The 24819-nt window shown below is 29.2% G+C and overlaps 1 protein-coding gene across 1 annotated transcript in view; it reads left to right on the top strand.

Annotated features, from left to right (window-relative positions):
- Positions 1–24819, top strand: part of LOC118180207 (putative ATP-dependent RNA helicase DDX10) — a 66044-nt gene that overhangs the window by 27183 nt on the left and 14042 nt on the right. Inside the window, exons 10-14 of the mRNA XM_035349594.2 lie at positions 1343–1427; positions 8321–8422; positions 12066–12153; positions 14191–14279; positions 24548–24746. Of these exons, the coding sequence (XP_035205485.2) occupies positions 1343–1427; positions 8321–8422; positions 12066–12153; positions 14191–14279; positions 24548–24746 (563 nt within the window). The remainder of the gene's footprint in view (positions 1–1342; positions 1428–8320; positions 8423–12065; positions 12154–14190; positions 14280–24547; positions 24747–24819) is intronic.

The raw sequence follows: 24819 nt of genomic DNA on the forward strand, positions 1-24819 counted from the left end.
TGCAGCAATTCCACTTTTTGTTTGATGGACATTGAAACATGCTTTCGCTTCGCATGCCAAACAGCCTTTGGCGGCTCCAGAAACAGAAACTCTTTTTGACATAATCGAAAGTTCAAGCTTACTTTTTATAAAATTGCTCAAACAGTCTGCAAAAAATAATAAACCGAATCCAATTAGAAGGTTAAGGAACAACGCAATCTCCAACATTAACTGAAATAGATAATTAGTTCATTTTAGCGTGGCTTATACCATTCGTTATACATTAAATGCGCATGCGTAAAGCATACAAAAAACAAAAAAAAGAGTTTGTGGCTTTGAGGTCCGGATTATAGATCATTCTGAATAATGAACGTCTGGATTATGGACTTTGTACTGTAATACTTTCAAATTTCAGGAAATTGTCTCTGGCATAATCCTGAAATTAATTCTAGCAATATGATAACTTACTATCACGAAATTTAATGCACATATTTTTTGCTTATATATTCTACTAAATAAATATAAAATACCTGAATTTATTTTAAAATATCACTAAAAAGATTTTTCTTTCGTTTAGCTGCAAAATGTCTGCAAAAAAAGACATTTTTAAAACCAGATTGGGCAGATTCTAATCTCAATCTTCAGTGGAGAAAACAACTATTATAGTTATAATAGTAATGCTTTGGGGATTATATATTATAAGTCATATGTAATTGGCAAATTTTTTTTGTTTTCAAGTGGTACCCTCTTTAATTTATCTTTTAGCACAGCCAATGTGCATTGCACGGATGGACTGGAATTTTCTTTAAAAAAACCTGGAAAAGTCAGGGAATTTTATTTTCCTGTTTGAGTGGCAACCCTGATGTGTGTGTGTTCATGTATATGTAAGTACGAATGTGTGTATGTGTATATACATTCATGCATTTCTGAATCTGGTCCTGCTAACAGAACAATACCAAAAATTTTACTGATTATAAAATAAACTTTTCACACTCTTTTAAAGTAAGAATGATATTTAAACTAAAATGTTAATTATTTTATTTTCTGCATTTTTGCAAATAATGTAAGTAATAATCAAATAATATATGATACGAGTAAAATGTTGACATATTTGAAACTCTTAACACATCACATTTTATAAGTATATATACTTATTAAAAGTGTAAAGAAGCTTTATTTTTTAGTTTAGTTTAATAACGAAACCATGTGTTAGCATATAACAACTATGCAACCTTAACATAAATGCTCTGGGTATATGCTGTTTTAATTTTTTTTTTTTTTTTTTTGTCTTGAGTTTTTAATCTTAGTAAATAACTTGTTGTAGATAGAATGCTGTGAACTATTAATTTTTAATTAATTGCAGATTTTCCTAATGTTAATTGGGTTGTTCAGTTGGATTGTCCGGAAGATGTTAATACTTATATTCATCGTGCTGGACGAACTGCTAGGTAATTCAAATTCCGTATTTGATTGTAGTATTAAGCAGTTCATAAAGATGGAAAATAATTTTGACGTATATTAGTTCTAAGATTATACTATTTTTTAGTTGCATTTTTACTAAACTTACTTTGAGAGCATCTTAGAGTGTCTTTTCACCCTGTTTTTCGATGTTAAGACTCATTGAGATGCCATATAAATTTTAATTAATGAATTTTCAGCATCACTAAAATAGTATGCTGAAGTAACATTAATTATACATTCTGTATACCTATTATAGCAACCTCATAAAAGATCTGTGTTTTGTAATTTATGAACCTTTTGGTGGTAAATAAGGTCAACTTGCAAACAAATTATAACTCAGAATGGGTACAACCAATTTAAGTTCGTGTTAGGGATTTCTTTCTGAAAAGTGATCAAAAGCTGATCTCTTCCCCTTGAAAAAAATGGAAATATTTTTGCTTTACAAACAAGTATAAATCATAGAAATTACTGAATCGTATTTAATCCTACAATTTTTTTCCATAACAAGGAAAAAATTGGTCTTGCATCTTAGCATAACTGGTTTCCCCTTTTCAGGTTAATTTATGTTGATGAAATGGCATCCCCCTCAAAAAAAGGGAAAGCATTATCAGCAATTAGTTTCTGAGTTTGATAGAAGTGTGGACATTAGCGTTAAAGCTCAGGAAATGAATGTATACTGTAAAACATGAACAAGCTGAAAATGCAAAACAGTCATATAAAGTTATTTAAATAAATCAATTTGAGTTGATTCAGCTTTACAGGTACTACCAGAATGAATAAGGTGATAAACATATGTTTCTTTAGAATGTCTTAACTGTTTTATGATAAATTTATAAATTATATCACTGTTAAAATGAATTATTATACAACTGAAAATATGTATCAGTTAAAAAACAAATGACATTCACATGTGTATCATTAATCTCTGCAAATAAGTCTCCCCCCCAATATTAATATTGTAAATATTATTGTAACATTACTGTGTTTAGTATTTATTCAAATTAAACGTGGAACAGTACATAAGAAGGGGGAAACTTTTATCAGTATATTTTTTAGTGTTAAAGGTTTAATATCATATATGTTAGTTGATTTTTTAATATACATTCTTTGTTTACCTCGCCATATTAATAGTGCTTGTTAAAAATTCAGTTTAATGTAGTTAAAATTCTACTAAAAGTATACAAGGCGCACCTTCAGAAATGTTATTGTGTTGCATCGCTGAAGATTAATACCATTTAAAAAAGCAAGTGAAGAAAAACAGGTTGCAGTTTTGAATGTTACTGCTATGGGTATTGTGCATAAGGAAAGCAATAACTTAATTTTGATAAACTTAAAAAGCTTATTTGTTGTACCATGTTCTTATTCGAACACCATGAGTGTAACTTGTTCTGTTCCTTTTTATCTGCATATTATTTATAGTATTTAGCTACTAAATTTTTTTGAAGCTGTAGATTGTTTTACTTTGTAAGAAAATATGTATTTTATATTATATAATAATGCATGAAGCATTTAGTTGCCACCTATGGAGATTTTTTGCATTGCAAGAGTCACATTGACATATGATTTTGTATGAAAATGGGCATTTGTTTTCACTAAGTGCTGGAATTATTTGTATTCTGAACTCTGAAGGTATTATTTTGTAGTTTCTGGAAGGTAGAGAGAGGATAATAACTGGTTGGAAGCATCTTAGAGTGTCTTTTCATTCTATTTTTTTTTTTTTTTTTATGATAAGACTCATTGAGATGCAATATAAATTTTAGTTAATACTTTTTTTTTTTTTTTTTTTTTTTTTTTTTGCATTGCTAAAATAGAAATGCAGAGAAAATCATTAACTAACATCTTTATATTTCTTCTAAAATAGCTCAGTTAATGGTGATCACTATTTTCTTTCATCTTCTTTAGAATGAATTCAAGAATTTTGTAATTTGTCAAATATTATTATATATTTTCATTCTTCGTATAAACTATTCCATTTTCTTCAGTTTTGTTATTTTTATCTACATCATACTCATTTCTGCTAAACAATTAAATGTTTGTAAGCTACCTGCAGAACATTTTATGTAGAATATTGTTATATAGCATGTACATTAAATTCCTGTCCTGACTTTTACTTTCACAACTGTCAGTCAAAGACATGTTTTTCTAACTATAGAAATGTTTTAAATGCAGCGTATATTCACATTTTGCCATACTTAAAATTAAAAAATCAGTTGTAAAATTTATGAAATCTTACTTTTTACACTTTTTCAATTCCTATTCAATAAAATTTTGCTCTTGTATGACAAAAATTGGCCAAAATATATAATTTTAAAATGTGAAAATGGTATATTTCTTGAAAGTTCAGGGGTTCTATGGTGAAATATTTAAATTTGTATGCAACTAAAAATAAAATATCAATTTAGGAAAAAGTTCCTAATATTTCTAATACATTAGATAATGAAAAACTATATGCAGACTACCATAAAAAGTTTTGATCGGTATGATCTTATTTTTCAGAATCTTATAGAATTTATGCTACCTGCTGATCTACTGAGAGGCCCTTGTAGCAGTGAGAATCAGCAATGGAATTAAATAATATGCTGTCCGAATTAAAAACTTTATTAGAAGCTGTGCTCTTAATAGCCATTTTTTTCTCAAAAAAAAAAAAAAAAAAAATTCTGCAAACTACTCCGAATACAAAAATTTGTTAATAAACACGGAAGTAAGAGGGAAATCAAGAAAAGAAAGTTTAAGATTATTGTTATTAAAAGGCAAAATTATTGTATTTTTAACGAAACAAAGATCTTATCTTGCTGCTCTTTTTCAAAATAATTTATGGTTGTTTAAGTTATACTATTTGTCAGATATTTTTGATAAATGATCTCAATTTGTCTATTAAAGGAAAAAATAGCAACATATTTATTTTGAGTGATACAATTAAAGGTTTCTTTAAAAATATCTAAGAAACAGGTTGGGAAATGATTCATTTAAAATATTTTTGACTATCAACAGTTTTATTATTGAAAAAAAAAGCAATTGCAAAAACTATTATAGGTAACTTAAAAACCCTAGTATCATATTCTTGTAGATACTTATGTCAGCTTTTCATTTCAAAAAATTAGCTTGGTTTTAAAAACCATATTTGATTGGTATTTATGAGATTAATTACTGCTATATATAGCCCAAAAGGAATTGGTAAGTTTATCGAGTGATTGAAATTTAAAACTTGAGCTTCCACAAAATTTGTTACTTAATTCTGAATCAGAACTAGAACTGATTTTCTCACAATTTTTGAAATGGCATTAAATGGTCTTCTGCCATTCAGCACTAGGTATTTATACGAAATGACTTTTTAAGCTTTAATACTTACTAAACCCAAATATCGTTTAGTGCTGAAATGTCAAATATTGCACCAAGATTTTACAGACAGAGCATTTAGGTACTTAAGCAAGTACCTGAATATAATTTACTTGTAACCTAGTTATAATTAACTTATTTAATACTTGAATGCAAGTACTTAAATGTTTTTTTGTAATTTTCTTTGATGTAGGAGCATGAAAGTTATTTAAGAAACTATTTTGCTGGTAGACATATTTTTTTTTTAATCTTTTGAATTAAAAAAATAAAAAGTCTTATCATTTATCCTTTCTCACCACCACCAGCAATATTTTTTTAAGTACTAATATTTCCTTTGTTCATAAATATATTTTTAAAAATATAATAATTTTTCATGTGATAAATTCTGATCAAATAATCCCTCAAGTATGATTTAATAAATTATTTAGGTACAAACAATTAAAATTTGATATAAAAATTAAAAGAGGGTAAATGTAAACAAAGCTGAGAAATTTATTACCTATTAATTCCGAAAATTCAGTAGTCCATTGTTCTGAGGTATTCGGATGATCAGAATTCGACTATATTAACATATTTTTAGCATTTTACCACCGAATTACTTTTGCAAAAATGCTTTCAAGGTACTAAATATTAACAAAGTTATAAATTAAAGAATGTTACATATTAGTAATCACTCAATGGGATTACATGGGAAGAGGACTTTGAAGTATTGTAATTTATTTTTAAACCATTGAAACTTCGTGAAATGCAATGAAAGTGATGAAAACTAGTTTTTGACACAAAAATTCTTTTAAAAATCTCAACTTTTTAGGAGTACAAACTACTAAATTATAGCTCTAGAACTGGGAACTGTAAAAAAAGTTAGCTTTTGTAATTTTTACAAAATTGATTATTTAAAGTATTATAATATAAATTTCACATCATTTAAAACATTTTTGTTACTGGAAGTCAGTGTTCAACAGTTGTGAAAATAGATTGCATAAGGACCTTTAAGGGCATGATTTGTAATGAAACTCAAAACCTTTGGTTATTTTTTTGGATTGCAGTAGTGACATATTAAGATAGGATTTAGTAGTAGAAGTTATCATTTTCATTGAATGCCAGAAATATAACTGAATTTATACTTTGAAACCCAGTTTGCGTATTTATAGAATGTGATTGAATTGATTTAAAACATCTTAGAGTCTCTTCTGCTGTATTTTGTGACAAGACTCGTTGAGATGCAATATAAATTTCAGTTAATATGTTTTCTTCATTGATAAGATGGAAATGCAGAGATATTATTCAGTAACATTTTTCAGTTTCTTTTCTAATGAGCTGATTGTCCAATTAATGATGATCATCATTTTGTTTGTTGTTCTTTATGTTTGAATTTAATAATTCTGTTATTTATCAATTATCATTTCATGTTTTTGTTCAAACTATAAACTGTTGCTTTTCCCTCTCTGTTATCAGTTTTGTTATTTTTATGTGCATATTCATTTCTAAGAACAAGCTACTAAATTTAATTTTTTTAAACTGCTTGCAGAATGTTGAATAAGTTGTTTGAATGTTGAACCTAATATTTTTTAATGTTGTTAAATGACTTGTTTGAATGTTGAACCTTTTTTTTTTTTTAATTGCATCAACCTAAAATCTTTGTTCATAGATTTTTTTTATTATTGCAACAATCTGATATTGAGATAATTTTTTGGTTTGGTTACTTGATAGTTATTTCTGCAGAAAATATGAAGTTTTGATCTTAACAGATGGTAGCAACTTGAAACTGAATTTATATAGAATGCAACATAGGAGTAAATTGGTTTAAATTAAAAAGGTTGAAAGTGCAAATTCAAAGTGTTAAAAAAATCAATTCCCCTTCCTAATTTTTTTTTTTTTTTTTTTTAGTAATTGGTTAGGAACATGAATCACTTTCCTTGAAATTAATAAAGCGGAGGATCTGGCTGAAGAAATAAGCTGTAGAATAGCAGGCATTTAAAAAAAAAAAATAACAAAACATGCATGTTTATTTATTTTTTATGTTGATGTTGTAAGTACTAAAGTAACAAAAAAGGATAATTCTCTGTATGTGTTAACAAATCACTAGCAGCGGAGTGATAAAAGTATAGACCACTATTATTTTGATCTGGATTCAAATCCTAGCAGATTGGTTGGCAGCATAGGCGTCTTCATGGGTTTTTCCATTTGTAGCATGACTAACAGGCTAGATTCCCTTAAAGTCCTCTGTATATCTTTCCTTTAAGCAGATTATGTGCTTTGCCACTATCTAAATAATCCAGTTTAGTCTTTAAAGTATAACTAGCCGTGAACTTTGTCATTATTTTGTAGGAGTAATGAATTCATTAGAATTTTTAGCATTTTGGGGGAAATTGCTTTTAAATATGCTAATTAGTCTAAAATGTAATATGAATGCCCTTAGAAAATGGTGGCAAGTTAAAAAAAAGAGGCAGTCATCTCTGAAAATGAGTGTTGAGTGATACTAAACTATAAACCATCTGTGATAAATGTATGTTAGTTTTATATATACTTATATAAAATAGTATTCATGTAAAAAAGTGTATTTTGCTCAAAGTAAATTTAATTGCCAATATTGAAAAATGGGTCATTTAGGAGAGCTATTATTACTAACAAATAGACACTGACCATTACTATAAGAGAACTTAACTGAAATTGTTTTTCAAGCTTTTTAGTAATTTTTTTTTTTTTTAATATCCAGTTCTTCCAATTAATTAAGTGGTAGGCTGCCTCTTAACATAGAAAACAAGTTTGTCACTAAACTTAATTCTATCTTTTTAAGTTTGTATCTCATTGGTACTGGGGCCCACCAGTGGCCGAGCGGTAAAGACGCTGAACGCTGGTAGTTCGGTCCAAGGTTCGAATCCCGCGAACAGGCTGGCTGCATGGGTGTTTTTGTGGTTTTCCCCATGTGTAACGTGTATACGACCAGTTTCCCTTAGAAAGTCCTCCACGAAGGCATCCCTCGCTTTAGGCAGATAGCCTTGTGTGCTTTGCCATAATTGAATAATCCAATCCAATCCTCATTGGTACTGGTATGCTTGATATTTCTAGTATTCATACACCAGCCAGCTTTATGTAATCTGAGTATTACATTATTTAAATTATTGAACTTTAGTTTTTAATGTTAAACTCTCTTGTAGAGTTCATCTATATTCAACTGGAATTTCCTGATTCAATAATTCTCAACATTTTCTACTTGTACAAATTCTCTCCCCCCCCAGCCAATATTGTAATATATCAGATACTGAAAATCATTGGTAGCACATAGAGTACATGCTTCTTTACCTATTAAAGCTCATTTGGAATAGTAATTTATTTCCTTTTTTGGTAATCAGATGATCAGAAAACTAGAGATGTATAAAAATGGATCTGAAGAATCTGCTCAAAAATAAGACATTTTATTACTTCTCTAATGGTTATTTTATCTCATGCAAAGGGAAAATACAAAGTTATGTACTGCTTTTAAACATAAGGATAATACATTAGAGAATTTTCATGTTTTTAAATACCTTGTTGTTTCATTTAGGTATCAGAAAGGTGGTGAATCTTTGCTTGTTCTTTTACCATCTGAAAAAGAATCTATGGTGGAACAATTGAAAAACAGAAAAATACCAATAGAGGAAATAAAGTAAGAACAAAATGTTCTGTTTGTGATAGAATTTGTGTGTAGAGGAAAATTATAGAAATTAAGTGTTGTATGTGTGAATGATTGAAGAAATATTTTATCTTTTTTGTGTTATGTGCTATTTTGTGAATGCTAACAGGAATTCAGTCAATAATATGTGCAGCATTATGAGGTTTGCTTTATATTTCAGGAGTTTCGTGTCATTTATTTTATATTTTATGCAATTTAGTGATTACTCAAGTCAAAGTTTTATTAGTTTAAGTTAAAAATTATTTATTTATTAAATACATATTGATGAAATCAGTGCTTTTATAGTGTTAGATCTTTTTTTTAAAGAAAATATAATGATATTTTTTAATGTTGCAATTTCATGGAAGAAAGATATTTATTGTTTACAATTAAATAAAATGATTCTCTCTCCACCTCCCAGTTTGAAATTGCATTCAGCAGAGCATCATGCACACAGGCAGAAAAATCAAAGAAACAACTGTAAAAAAAAAAAAAGAAAAAAAAATTATGCTAATTCTATTGCAGGAAGGCCAATGAAATGTAGTTGTTTGATAGTTCAACATTAGCACATAATTTAATGGGATTCGCCTTCACTACAAGGGAATATGCAGATTTTTCTGTCTGTTCTTTTGACATGTGTGGAAATGAGTGCACAAGTCTCTAAATTCTTAAAAGTATCCAAAAGCATTCTGTTAAGAAGCTGGAATTGGTGTAAAGATGCTGATGCATACAACCAGATCAAGATCGAAAACATGCCACAACAGACTGTTGGCTGTTATTTGGCAACAATTGCTTAAAGAAAGGATAATTGACATTAGCCCAGATTTTAAGGGAATTTGCTGCAGCTGCAAGAAGTTGACTATCCAGATATACAGTGAATGGCATGCTCATGAAAGAGGGCTATATGCAAGGACACCCATCATTTATGCCCCTCTAAATTGGGCTGGGAAATGCACCTGATTACAGTGGTGCAGAATTACACAATCAAGTTGTTTTTGTTCGGAGATTGATTCCAGACATGTTACAATCTAGAGCAAACAAAATGCATTGCACTAAGTTTGAAAACATCCTTGAAAGGCATACCTGCAGAGATAATGGAATTATGGTATAGATGAGCAAATCATTTTGAATTGCCGCACTATCTTGAAACATTTTTACCAATGCACTTATGATTGCTAAAATATACAGAAACGAAGTTCTTGATCCTTATTTCAAGTAGGTTAGGAGTGCAATTGATAATAGCTTCCTCCTGACAAATAGTGATGTTTATCTGTATTGTGCTGAACTAGTGACCAATTATCTTGATCATGAGGGAATCCAATGGATGGAGTGGCGGACATATTCTTTAGATTAAAATCTAACAGAACGTGTGGTATGCACTAGGGCACTGACTTTGCCACTGTAGCTCCCACCCTAGCACTTTCCAAGAGATTCAAAACCTTATATATTATCAGTACACTATAGGAGATCCTGGAAAATCTAATTCACATCATGGAAAATCACTGTAAAACTTGCATTTCTGTTCAAGTGACCATACCTTATTAATTTTCCTGTGTATCTCTAAGAAGTTGTTGTACCATTTTTTTCCGTTACCCTGCTTTATATCACATTTCTATGTTCTTATTTAAATTCATTTCTTGCAATAAAAGGCAATTCTGCATTTTGAAGTCATGCTAGGCATGATAAAATAATAAAGATCTACAAGTTTTATATTTTTAACTACAAAGTATACAATAGTATTTTCTAACTATCTATGCCCAAAAAGTCATGTAACATTATTTAGACAAAACAGTATGTTGCTAAAATAGTTATGTGGCAACCTGTGATGTTCCAAAAAGTAGTCGTGTGACGATCCAGGTATGCACGCAGAACGTGTCTGTTTTGGCTGAATGTGCAATGCCAAAGTTGTATGATATGGAGCTTGTGCGATTTTCTGTACTTTTTTTTTAAACAGATCATTTTTTACATGGAAAGAAACACAGTACAAAAAAGGGGGGACTCGTTGAAAAGGTAATTGTTTTATTACCAATGTTTCTTGCTTTTTTAATTGCATTGATTGAGTGCTCTTGTATGGAATTCTCGAAAGTGTCTTGCCTTTTGTGCATTAGTTTGGCACAAAAATTAACTGTCAACCAGTCTGTGACTTTTTGGTGGGACATCAGAAAATACTCATTTAAGTTACAAGAGTTTTTATAGTTGTCCTTTCATTTTTCTCACCCATATATGTAATGCTCTCTGATTTTATATTCTTTAAAAATGTTTCTTCTAAGATATTTAATGTAAACCTGTAATTTTTATTTGCATGCAGTGTTTATAAATTTCATATAAGCATAAATTATATATGTTCTTGTATATATAATGTAGCATCAAAATAAACATTACAAAAACTAGTAATAAGTGACTAGTAAAAGTAAAAAAGAACTAAACAAAATCATCATAAGTAAGATAAAAAAAAATGTAGCTTTAATTAATTTTCTAGTGAGAAGAGTTTTTAGCATTTTTTAAGAGGTGAAAAGTATGAAAAGATTGTAATGCTATTTTGTGATGAAAGCCAAGAGCTGAAAATTTTTGTATGGAAAGAAATGATGAAAAAGTGTTATTTAATCATTAAGGCTTTTGAAATCGATTGGTACTGAGTGATGTAAAACTTGTCCTCATTACAGAGGCTCAAATGTTTATTGTATTCTTTCCTCCAAATCATTTATTCATCATTTAGTGAATGGATATTGAAGTGTGGCATGCATTAACTTGTGAACAGGGGCAAAACCATTCTAGAATTTTTGAAATATTTGAACATAAAATCTGCTGTGGAGAGTATCGCAAGGTCGTGAAAGGATATGCCTGCAGATGTTTTTTAAAATGCTTAATATAATTTATGCCAGCTACCGTATTTGACGGTGGTTATGATGATTGTAGTGTATCGAGAACTTAATGGTGATTGAACTTAAAGCTGGTGCAGCACCAAGCACACAAAGCTATTGTAAACCAGAACTGAGGCTGAGAGTGCCAGTAAATGGAGCTGTACCTGTATATGCGAGTGATGATGTGTTTTATATGTAATAAAGTATCACATAATTAAATACAGTGTCTTGTGCAATAAATTCTCACTAAAGACTTAGTAATGATGATGATGATAGCCTCATATTTGAAGGTTTTTTAATATCACATGTAAAAGGTGGAATTTTCGAATTGATGGGATGAGATGCGGAAATGCGATACTAAATGAAGATTATATAACAGAAATTTTCTGTAGCAGTGACAATGCCCCAATCATCATTCAACTAACAGATGGTGAAATCTGAACTATGGTTTTAAATCCACACCAGAGAGAAAAGTATTAACAGACACATACATTGAAAGGGTTAACACAAAAAACTTTAAGAAAAAAAATTTAATTAATTGAAAGTGTTTAAGAAAACAAATTTTAATTCCTGTAAGATCATAACCGTTCCATATTTTTTATTTAATAATTTCTACATGTCATCTTAGTAGATTACAATTGATGATATAAAATCCACAATCCTTGAAATCCCAATAATTCCAGATCTCTGATTTTGCATTCTGTTAGCATAGAATTTCCTACAGTAGTTGCCTTGTTTTTGTATAACAAACTGCTGATTATTTCATTGCATTTCAGAGTAAATCCAAGTAAACTGTATAACATGCAGAGGAAACTAGAAGCTATATGTGCAAGAGATGTAAATTTAAAAGATTCTGGTCAAAGAGTAGGTATTTTATTTTTAATAATGTTAGTTAAACATGTGATACACCACATCTGTGGTCTAAACCACAAGTCGCCTTTTGTGCTTTTATATTGTATTTGTGTTTTAATTCATTCTGGGGTATTTTATTATGTAGTTCTTTTGCAGAATTTCATTACACAGCATTATAAATAAATTTTTAAATAATTCCAAAATTAGTTATTATGTAATTTAGTTGCTTTTAAATTGGTATTTTATATGAACTAATTCGTACAACGTTTTGCATTTCAATTTATAGAAAAATTCTAACTGTGGACTAAATCAGTCATTTCTTTTTGGTAACATTTTTATTGCTAGCATTTATTGATAAAGTCCCATATTAAACACATTTTAAATTACAAATAAAAGACCATACTTTTATCATTTCTCTTGTGTAGTTTATATATTGGATTTAAATCAGATTTTTAAAAACATTTAATAGGAATCCTGGTACTTTAACCTTAAAAAAGTTACAGAAGTTAAGTGATTGCATACTCCATCAATGGATTTTTGAAATTTTCTGCGAACCTGAGTGTAAACAACAATATTTCTGCATTGAAAATGTGTATAATTTTTTTTTTAAATATATTACTCATTAACCGGGCAGTATTTTATTAATGTGAGATACTATTAAACTATTCCAAATAAGACAGTAGAATGAGAAAACAAGGCCAACCAGCTGCCGAGCGGTAAAGTCGCTGAATGCTGGTATTTCGGTCCGAGGTTCGAATCCTGCAAACGGGCTGGCTGCATGGGCTTTTTCGGGGTTTTCCCCTTGTGTAATGTGTATAGGAGCCAGTTTACCTTATAAAGTCCTCCACGAAGGCATCCCTTCCTTTAGGCAGATAGCCCTCGAGGCTTTGTCGTAATCACACACACACACAGAGAGAATGAGAAAACATCAACTTATAATATTTGTAGACAAAAATTTAAATTTATTCTTTTTGCTATGTTGATGGCAGGAACAAAGGTTTTTATCAATAGTTTGCTGTTTTCCACAATCTCCCACTCATTCTCCTTATTTATCTGGAGTGCTTTTCAATGTTATATTTCCAGAATAGTAATTTTTAAAGTGCATTATTTATTTTTCTTCTGTTTATATGGTTCAAAGTCAATATCTGGGCATTTCTAAATACATTAATTTTTATATGATATTTTCTAACATGTTTGTTTTTAACCATGCATTATGGAAGATAAGCAACTTAATAGCTTGTGTAACAAGAGTCAAGAGTTGCTATTTCTTTTAGAATTTGTGTGTTTTGAATCACTTTTTAAAATTGCCTTATATTTTAAAATTATATGCATAAAATATACCAAAGAAAGAAAGTTATTCATTATTAATAGCCTAATTAGGTGATAAATGAGCATTTTAATTAGCTTGAAATAATAACTATATTATATAATTTTAGAAATGGAAGGTATTTTTATTTTGTGCATTTTCAGTAAGATCTTAGTCTGTTATGAGCCTTTTTATTTCCTTGTACAAAGTAAAGGATATGTCATTTAGATATTTAATGTGTTGCAGTTAGCTTACATTCTATGATTCAGTATTCAGTTTGTTTCAATTATTTAGATATTAATTTTATTGCACTTAGCTTACATTAAATTATTCAGTATTCAGTTCATTTTAATATTAAGAAATTGCATGCAATTTGTTTACGCATGTAATTTTTAATGATTATCAACATGAATTTCAGTTATCAAATTCTTTTGGTGCCTTCATATAGTTTTTTCTTTCATAGCTATAATAATAATAAAGTTTTTTCTTTCATAGCTATAATAATAATAAATAAAGTGTAATTTATTTTATTTGAGCTAACAGCTTATCAGTGAGCAATTACATGCATTTTAATGTATTCTGGGGTGTATATTAGTTAATAACTTGTTTTCAATAGGATGATATAATACTGAGAAATGTATTGTTTATAAATGTTAATCTTATGAAACATTATTTTTTTGCCCTGTAATAAATCAGGAAAAAATATGTCTTATGAAACCTATTAATTGATGATTATTTTCTAGGCTTTTAAAGCTTATTTGAAAAACATATTTTTGATGAAAGATAAGACAGTGTTTGATGTAACCAAAATAGATGCTGAACTTTATGCCAGGTATGTTGAAGCTATCTTTATCTTTTGTATCAGATGTGTTTCACAGTTCTAGATTTTATGTGTTAATAAATACAATATAAGATATTAATTTAAGTAATAAAAATATTTTTTATGTAATGAACAAAAAGCTAGGCAGTGTGTTAAAAAAGTGAATTTAAGATCGAGATAGGTAAATGCAGTAATCTTTAAAATTGCTAAAATTAAGTTTATTAAAATAAAATTCGGATAAGCTAAAATTGAAGTAAGTGAAAAAGTTTCAAATCAAAAATTCAACTTGTCAAGCAAAAATCGAAATTCACTTGATAATAAATTCAACATATGAAAAATTTTGACTCGTCAGAGTTTTCCATCATTAGGTGAACTTCTTGTGGTAAATGATTCGATTTTGGCTAAATGTTCCCAAAATTGTGTAGAAAAGATGCTGTTATGAATTTTATATATATGTAAATAATTTTACTGAAATTATATGTAAAATATCAGTGTCTCTTGTATAGGATTGGAGGAAAAGTTCTGTTGTATTTTAAATAGGCAGGTGATTTTTCTTGTAAATAATAAAAAAAAAAAATCTGCCTAGTGAGTCATTCGGATTTTTTTTTTTTTTTTTAATTTTTATTTTTCAGCTGCTGTATAATATAAAAGGAGTCCTTTTTTACTGTTCATTATTTACTTGTGATTTTTAAAGTGAAAAACATGTCAGTAAAAAAAGTGCATTTACGACACTGCATTTTGTATGAATTCCAAAAAGGAAGTGACGTATCATTGGTTGCATGTAAAAATTTATGTGCGGTATTTGGAAAAGATATTGTAAATGTTTGTACCTGTCAAAGATGGTTTAGCAAATTTCGTTCTGGGGATCTGAGGCTCGAAAAAAGTGATCGATCTGGACGACTATCCAAGATCGATAATGATGTTTTGCAATCCATGTTGGAAAATAATCCACATTTAACAAGTCGAGAAATTGCAGAAGAGTTTGGCATTCATCGTACAACTGTTGGAGATCACATTAAATCTCTTGGGTTTGTGTTAAAGCAAAGTGTTTGGGTTCCACATGAATTAATGGAAAAGAATTTGTCTGATCGTGTAAGAATGTGTTCATCACATCTGATTAGACACAATGTGAAGCCGTTTTTGGACAGGCTGGTTACTGGAGATGAAAAGTGGATTCTTTACGAGAATGTTAAGAGAAAAAAAATCTTACTGCAAACCAGGAACATCATCAGCAACAGTTCCAAAAACAAGTATCCATCGAAGAAAAGTACTGCTTTGTTTGTGGTGGGACAGGAAAGGTCCAATGTACTACGAGTTGCTGAAACAGGAAAAAAACCATTAACATGGATCTGTACAGCAGTCAGCTGGATAAATTGAATGCAGCTATCAAAGAAAAAAGGCCAGCATTAGAGTCCAGAAAAGGAATAGTGTTCCACCACGATAATGCTCGACCGCATACTGCAATGGTGACACAACAAAAACTGAATGCGTTAGGATGGGAAGTCCTTAGTCACCCACCGTATTCACCTGACATTGCACCATCTGATTATTACCTGTTCAGATCTCTGCAAAATTATCTAACAGGAAAAAAATTCAAGACTTTTGAAAGTGTTTCTAAGGCAGTTGCTGACTATTTTAACTCCAAGGATGAGAACTTCTACAAAACAGGAATTTACAGGTTACCTGAAAGATGGCAACAGGTTGTAACAAATAACAGCATATATAATTGATTAATATTAAACACATATTTTTATAAATGAATTCAAATATTTTCTTTAAAATACGACAGAACTTTACCTCCAACCCAATATAATGTAACATGAAATGCCTTGAGAATGTGAAGCTGTGTCGGAAATATGAGATTACAGGGACAGGTTTATTTAACATTGAAGTGTCTATCTTGCCGAATTGTTGAGATAGCACAGTGCCAAGCTAGTAAGGACCATTTGGCAATTTTTGGGTGTGATCCTTGTGTAACTGTAATTGGTCTGAATCTAATATGTAACTTTAACTGTATATGCCTTCCAGCAATTTTGAGAATTCAAAACTGAAGGCACTTGGCAGCCTAAGGAAAACTATGTAATGTCAGAGAGAGCATCAGATCCAAGTTTTTAGTTTAGAGTTGAATTCAGAGTATTGAGAGTCTGTATGAGCTTTGCTCTTTAAATGTGATTTCAATTATGTTGTATTTAACATTCTTAATAGTTTGAAGTGGTAAATACTGATTAACTCTGTCTTTTGTAAAAAGTTCCAAAACTTTAGAGTGTTTCTTTTGGGAATGTAAGTTTTGTCAAGCTGTGATCAGTTCTGTGTGCTGTCAATCCATTACATACCCATCACACATAACATTGTGAAGTTAATCTTATATAGCATAATTAATAACTTGTTTAATCCAAAATTTTAAATAAGTAAAAAGTCTCCCTATTTTTATAATGTGATACAAGTCTGCCACCACATGTGACAGGCTTGATATTTTTGACTTATGATCAAAAATGGTTACTTATCATTTAACTGTGAAAGTGGAAACATGGCTACACCAAGAAAATTTTTTTTTCTGTCGTTTTAAGTGTCAGAGTGCTGCAGCTGATTATGCTGTTTCTTTCAGGCCTGTGGTTGAGCATTTGCATCAGTTTGTTGCTGCCATCAAGGGAAGCCCAATATGCATAGGATAATGATTTCTTTATTTTCTCTCAACAAATAATTTTTCTTTTTTTGTCCCGAAGGACTATTACTTTCGTTTTGGCATTTTATGTCGGACTTCTATAAATGTCGGTTCACTTTTCAAACTGTTGCCACAAAAAGTTAAAGTCCTGCATTATATTTGAAGAAATTAAATAATGAAAAATCTGCATAAATGTATGTATATTTCTTACATTGTGATAAAACAACGGTACCTAGAGCCATCAAAATTTGGATAACGTAATCTTCCATAGAATATAGGCATTTGGAAGCTCCTAATTTGAATTTGAAATTCGTTTTATTATTAAATTTATATTTTGTAACACTTAAACGAATTTTTGATTAACGAACTCAAGGGTTTCAAAGCAAGCAATGGCAACACTCTACAGGCGGGGGCGCTTTTTTTTTTATCTCCAGCACGTGGAACTGTGTATCAGAAATTCTAAAGATAGGCTCATTTTAAAATTATTTTTCGACATTACTATTGAACTAAATTTTATGGTTTAAGTGCAAAGAATGTGATATTTAATAAATAAAGGTAACACACAAAATGTTTAAAAAATGCCCCTTTGGATGTAATTTAAAGTTTGAAACAGTACAGATTTTTTCCCGTCCTCCCTTTTTTTGTTTTTTGCTTAATCAGTTTTTTGAACATTTTGATTAATAAAATAGCTATTTTGCTTTTTAGTTTCATCTTTCTTTTGCTTATGTTGCTATTTAAAATTCAATAAAATTGTTTAAAAGAACTGAAAGAGTGTAATATAGCCCCACTTTCCACTAAGTAGTTTTTTTTTGACAATCGATGTAAAATCATGTAAGAGCTCAGTGAGACCGTATCAGTACATCAAACAGCTTAAATAAAAGTTTTAGCTTAAGCAGGAGAATGTCAAGTTTTCGACATGAGATTAAAATAGAGAAACTCTATTTTTTTTAAACAAATTTTTCTTGGAAAATAATTATCGAATGTCGTGTATCTATAGAAAGAAAGTATAAAGTCTGAGATTTGGACTCATTGTGATTTTGGTGTTTCTGGAATTTAGATAACCAGTTTAAATTTAGTAAAATGACATGTAAAAATTATGTAATTAAAAGTCTAAAACTCTTTATTAATAATGAAGCATTTATGACCCTAAGGGAATCAAAATTTACAAAAAAAAAAAAAAAAAAAAAAAAAAAAAATGTTTTTTTATTTGTTTGCTTTATTAAGCATTTCTTTCAGTGTAAGTGGTTTTAAATTACTCCTCTTTCTTTTTTTTTTTTTTTTTTCTAGTACTTTCCCTTTAATTTTATAGGTAGACATAATTTCAGCTTTAGTACAAAGTGGTGTAATTATCATGTTGAGAATTTTTATAAATTATCAGTTATTTATTTCATCAGTTTATTTATTTTAAGTCCACAGGGGCAATTTGCATAGAAGGACTATTTATTTTGTTTTGGCATTTTGCGTTGTTTCACTATAAATATCAGTTAACTTTTCAAATTGTTGCCACCAAATATTAGAGCCCTGCATTATATTTAAACAAATTAAATAATGAAGAATCTGCATAAATATATATATATTTCTCGAATTGATAAAACAATGATAAAATTTTGAATAATGTACATTTCCACCCGAATATGGGTATCTGGAAGCCCCAATTTAGAATTTGTTTTATTATCTATTTCATATTTTGTAAAACTTTAATGAATTTTTTATTAACAAACTCAACAATTTCAAAACAAGCGATGGCAACAGTGTACCAAAAAAGTGCATTTTTATCTCCAGCACACAAAACTGTGTAGCTGAAATTCTAAAGATATGCTCATTTTAAAATTATTTTTAGATATTGCTGCTGAATTGAATTTTATGGTTTAAGTGTGAAGAACATGATATTTAATAAATAAAGGCGACACACAAAACATTAAAAAAATGCCCCTCTGGGCTTAATGTAAAATCTGTAAAGCTTTCATAGTTTTTTTAATTTATTTTTTGTTTAATTCCTTAACAACAATTCTCAATTTGTTCACTATCGGTAGCAAAATTTTCTGGATTTAGAACCATACTACAAATTTCACCTTCTGTTAGCTGTTTGCTTACTGGGGCATTATCATTGCAATGGAATACTTCTGTTATATGATTTTCATTTCTTCACAATGCTTTTTATTTGTGATATCCAAAACCTTCATATTCATGGCTATCATCAAACTAAAGCTTAGTATGCATCTTCTATTCATTACTGGTAATATATCATGAGATTGGTGGCTAAAAACTTGTTATTCTGCTGAAGAAGTAAAGCCTGAATTATATTAGTTTCATTATTTATTATACTTGTGTCCATATAGTGAAATAAATTCCCATATATATTTAAGGTAGTACCTTCTGTTGTGCACTTGCCATGCATTTCGGCCGATATTTTAATTGTAAACAATTTCTAGTTATAGGCCTAGTTTATAGTAGATGGCAAGTGATGATCACATCATCGTCACCTGCCATGTGCCAAAAAAGCGTGACAGGTGCATAATTGGAAAGTACCTTTAAAGCTTATCAGAACAACAAATTAGTTGTTTGTAATTTAAACAGTACTAAATGGCCCATGTATTATGGCTTAAGAATATCATTTATAAAATATATTTTTAAAAATTACTCGTCGTCATCACACTTAACACTTCGCAACGCAGTTGGTTGAAATCTGTAATCGTTGCCAAGCATGTGCCCCATAAAAGCTTTCCATGCTGTCTGATATTCAGTTGCTGATATTTAAAGCGAAAACTGTTTTAGACATCGCTGTGTGATTCATTTAACGGACTGATATATTAATTCACCAGTGTTTAAGGAATACTCTGGCAGTTACTTTTAAAGGCCTCCACTTCTTACATAAGGTAACTGGCCTTTATGAACTCTACTAAACATTCCACTATATGTAAAAAGTAAAAATAATAATTCTATGGGGGAAAAAAATCACATTTTTTCATAAGGTAAGGAGCTTTCAACTTTATCTTATATGAGGAGTGTGAAAGGAACAGTTATTCAGAGGTAAAAATAAGCCTCAGTTTCTGAGCCAGTACTCCCTCAACATATTCCGTCTTTACATGCATTAATTATAACTTTCAATTACCATAATTCTAAATTAATTTCAGATTCTTTATTAGTTTCAATTTTTAGTTACATTACTCGTTTAATTTTACCAGTTATTCAATTTTTAAAGTATTAATATTTCTATATTTTATAACAAATATTTAACATCAAAACACTTAATATTTTCAACATTATACTTAAAACACTGTTTTATATTCATTTTCTATACTAGTGTTCAAAATTACTTTCCTTATTTATATATTAACTTCATACTCAAAGTAATTCAAAATTCTTAACATTAAATTTCTAAATATCATAAAATTTTAATTTGCTGTGAAAATAACATTAAATATATCTACAAAATGTGTAAATTCAAAACCATTTAAAGAAAATGAAGTTATACTGTCATTTTTTTAATAATATTTGCTTCTGTTTCGAAACAACACAATCAAATTTCAGGAATATTTCATTAAATTTAAGAATAAAATTTTAAAATCTGCAAAAAAATCTAAATTTAAAATAAATTATATTATTCTTTTTATTGAAAATAAAAGTAGACAAAACATTTGCCTAAGCATTTTAAGTCACTTCTGAATACATTATATGTCGAATGATTTTAATTTTTCTTGCAACTTAAATTATTGCTACTTTTGAACCAGCAGCTGGTTGTAAATTTAAGCTGTAGAACATCACAAACAGAATGTTGATATTACTTCTTATCCATCTTCATGATATTGCTATTAAAGAACTTAGAATTTCAATTAAAACAACATAGAACTTTTGAACTTGCAGTTTAATTCTGTAGACCAATTTTTAACTAAGCAGGGGTCCTTTTCCACAAGCTCGATCCTGTCCAACTTATTGTAATAACTTGGGGAGTCATTGTAATACACTGGAGATAGTTGAAAAGCATAATAGATGCACAACAAAGCAGAAACTTGCAGATGGGGTAAAATTAATTATTTCATTTTTATTCATGGTTGTCACACATTTTTCATTAAACCAACACAGGTAAAATGAGCTTTACAGTGCCCTGTGCTTAAAATAAAAAAATTTTCACGTCAGTACTGATAAATTTGTGAAATATATCCTTGAAGATAGTAAGCAGCCGCAAGTTGACATAGTGAAGCAGAAGTTACACATTCAGGAAAATGTGTGAGAGATGTGTGAAAAGTTTTGGTTCAAAAAAAAAAAAAAAAGTGATTGATGGTAACATACCTGCATTATAGGATTATGTAATATGGCATGAAACACATTAATTTGGAATCATGCAGTTTATATCGATATATTATAAATGGTCACTATTGTTAGGACAGAAAGGGGAAGTACCCAAATTAAAGTGAAGAATAAAAGACTTATTACCAAGTTATAATGTGTGTGTGTGTATGTAAAATATAAAATATCTACCTTTACAGTAGATATTTTGCATACACACAGTTAATAATTACACATAAATTAACAGTAGTTCTTTATCTTCACTTCCTTCTTCATACTAAAATAGCAATGCAGTAACTTTTCTAATATAATCTTTATGCCCTGTAATTCTGAAAGTAATCCGTCATCTGTTTAATATCGAACATGAGCTGAGATCATCAATCAGGAGTGCCCTTTATTCCATATGTATGCCAACCATGTAAAAAAAAAATCATATATGTACTCAGTGAAACAAACATGTGAAAAGGGTTATTTTTATTTTTTTACATGCAGTGCTTCTGTTTCAAAATTCTACTACTCTAATTTTTTCCATTTAATTTATTAATTAATGCAATAACATTTTTTTTTATAATCAATGAATAAAAATGGGAATGATATACATTACTTTGAAATTTAGATATGATTTTTTTTAATGTTACACTGTTTTATGAAAATATCAGACTAAAATTTTACTGTATTAGAAATTTGAATTTTAATAATTTGATCTAATTAATTAAGTAAAGAATTTTAATATTTCCTTCAGGGAAGATTATTAAATTGTAGTGTGATTAATCATTATATTTTTTAGTTATTTTTTAAAATATTTGAGTTAATATTCAGAGCTTTATAATTATTCTGAGAATGAAGTGACTATAAAAATAAGTAGCATTAATACAGCTAATTTCAAATTATGGTAAATGAACGGTAAAAATTAATGGCTGATATTCTGTTAAGACTAGAGTGTCTTGAGGGAGTATGGCTTTAAAACAGTGGCCCTGTTTTTACCTGTTATTTATCCTTTTTACCCTCTTTATGCAACATAAACCAAAAGGCTCACACCTAATGTAGTTTATATTATTATTACAGTCAAAAGTCGTTAATCCGGACTCGTCGGGACTTCGGCGATTCCGGATTATAGATCATCAGTTTAAATCTCGTAAGATGGCATGCAGAAATTCTAAAATTAAAAATATGAAACCGTAATTTATGAAATACAGAACAATTATGATCTAAAGGGTATCAAAATTTACAAAAAAAAAAAAAAAAAAAAAAAAAAAAGCTTAATATTTATTTGTTTACTTTATTAAACATTTCTTTCAATGTAAGTTGTTTAAGTTGCTTCATTTTATGTGATAAAACTTTCTCTTTAATTCTATAAATAGACATAATTTCTTGTTCAGTTACAAAGTCCCGCTGTTCAAGTCCCGTTAATTGCTGTGCCGAGAATACCGACTAACTTGTCAATTGAAATTTTTTCGTTTTCACTACCCTCTCTGTCACATTCTTCATGTTTTTATCCATTTTTTGCAGCAGTTCCACTTTTTGTTTGTTGGACATCGAAACATACTTTCGTTTTGTAGCGGCGCATGCGCAGAAAGTTTTTAGCTTTGAGGTCCGGATTATGGGTGTCTAAATTAACGACTTTTGACTGTATTATTATTATTATTATTATTATTATTATTATTTTGCAATCTAATAACATAGTTCAAAAAGGCCAGTTGCTTTATGAGTAACTCCCTAGCACTCCTTTAACCTTTGCTGAATATACATATAAAATATGTACTTGTCTAGTAATAAATTAATAATAGCTCTTAACTTCACTCTCTTCATTCTAATATAGCAAAGTAATAACTTTTGTAATACAACCTTTACTTCCAGTAATTCTGAAAAGTAATCCATCATCTGATCTCTGTCCTCAGTTATTAATGGAAGTAAAAAGTTCTTTAAGAATAAAGTGCTGTGGCACCAATTTAAATTGTGTTGAATTAAATAAAATTGTATGCCAACTATGTGGGAAAAAAAGTCTGACAGGTTTCAAATTTTAAATTACGTCCAAAGGGGCATTTTTTTAACATTTCGCCTGTTACCTTTATTTATTAAATATCATGTTCTTCACACTTAAACCATAAAATTCAGTTCAACAGCAATATTGCAAAATAGTTTTAAAATAAGCATATCTTTAGAATTTCCGATACAGAGACTCACGTGCTGGAGATAAAAACGTTTTTTCTGTACAATGTTGCCATTGCTCACTTTGAAATCCTTGAGTTTGTAATCAAAAATTGGTTTACGTTTTGCAAAATAGGAAATCGATAATAAAACAAATTCCAAAGTTCAAATTTGGTCTTCCACATGCCCATATTCGTAGGAAGATTATGCCATTCAATATTCGATGGCTCTATGTACCATTGTTTTATCACAATGTGAGAAATATACATACATTTATACAGATTTTTCATTATTTAATTTCTTTAAATATAACACAGGGCAATAATACTTTTTGGCAACAGTTTGAAAAGTGAAACAGACATTTATAGTGAACCAACGCAAATTCGCAAAACAAAAATAATCGAATTAGGCCATGTCTGCATGTTTCTGGTTTATGCATCCATCTACCACACCAAGTTATTACATTAAAGTTATCTTCTTCCAAATTTTATTATATATATCAATTTGAATATTAATCTGCAATGTTTCTGAAATTTATTTTACTTAAGGTAAACGTTTTTGTAATGTAATCTAAAATATAATCTCTATATAAGGTTTTTTGCTCTCATTTAGTCACCTCTTCTCTTTGTTCGCAGTTTCCCTCTCTTTTAGCCACCTGTTCCCTTAGCTCACTGTTTGTTTGCCTCTTTTTGCACTCTTTTACTTCACTGCAGCAACATACTGCTGTCTTAAAAAAAAAAAAAAAAAAGCATATTTTTGAAGTTTATGTAATATAAAATGGTCTTTAAGAACAAGGCACTGTAGCACTGATTTGATTTGTGTTGGATTATATAAAATTGTATGCCAACCATGAAAAAGAAATTGATGTTAAAAAGAGATTCGCCTCATCCCTTTATTAGATAATGTATATGAGATTAATCATTTATAAATTAAGTAACTTTCTGAAACAAGTAAACCGTTTGTAATGCTTGGAAACTTTTCAAGTCTTATTCTATTTTATGTCTATAAATTAAATTTTGTAAAATCATCTTTTTTTGTTTATGATGTTTAATTTTAGAGTGATTATTAAATATATGATAGGTATATGCTAGGGTACAAAGTATTAGGACCTATTTATGATAGTGTTATTAGTTTTTTTATTGAATTATTACCCATTTCTGTAATATCCCCTCTTATTTTTCAGGTCATTAGGCTTGGCATTTGCACCTAGAATTCGTTTCTTGGAGAAGCATTTAAAAGCTTCTGGTAAAGTATTTGAAACAAAAAGTCGACCTTTTGATGAAAAAGAATATTTGAAAGAGACAATTAATTGCAGTGATGAATCTGATGATGATTTATTGAAGCCAAAAGAAAGTGCTCATCTAGATCCAACATCAGGAGAAGTAAAACTTCCATATTAATTTGGTTTAATAATTTCTAACATTATTTCATAACCTTAATCGTGGTCAATTTCTT

The sequence above is a fragment of the Stegodyphus dumicola genome, chromosome 9 (genome assembly GCF_044657685.1).
Source record: "Stegodyphus dumicola isolate Sdum_Otavi_A_Nest chromosome 9, ASM4465768v1".
Taxonomy (NCBI): domain Eukaryota; kingdom Metazoa; phylum Arthropoda; class Arachnida; order Araneae; family Eresidae; genus Stegodyphus; species Stegodyphus dumicola.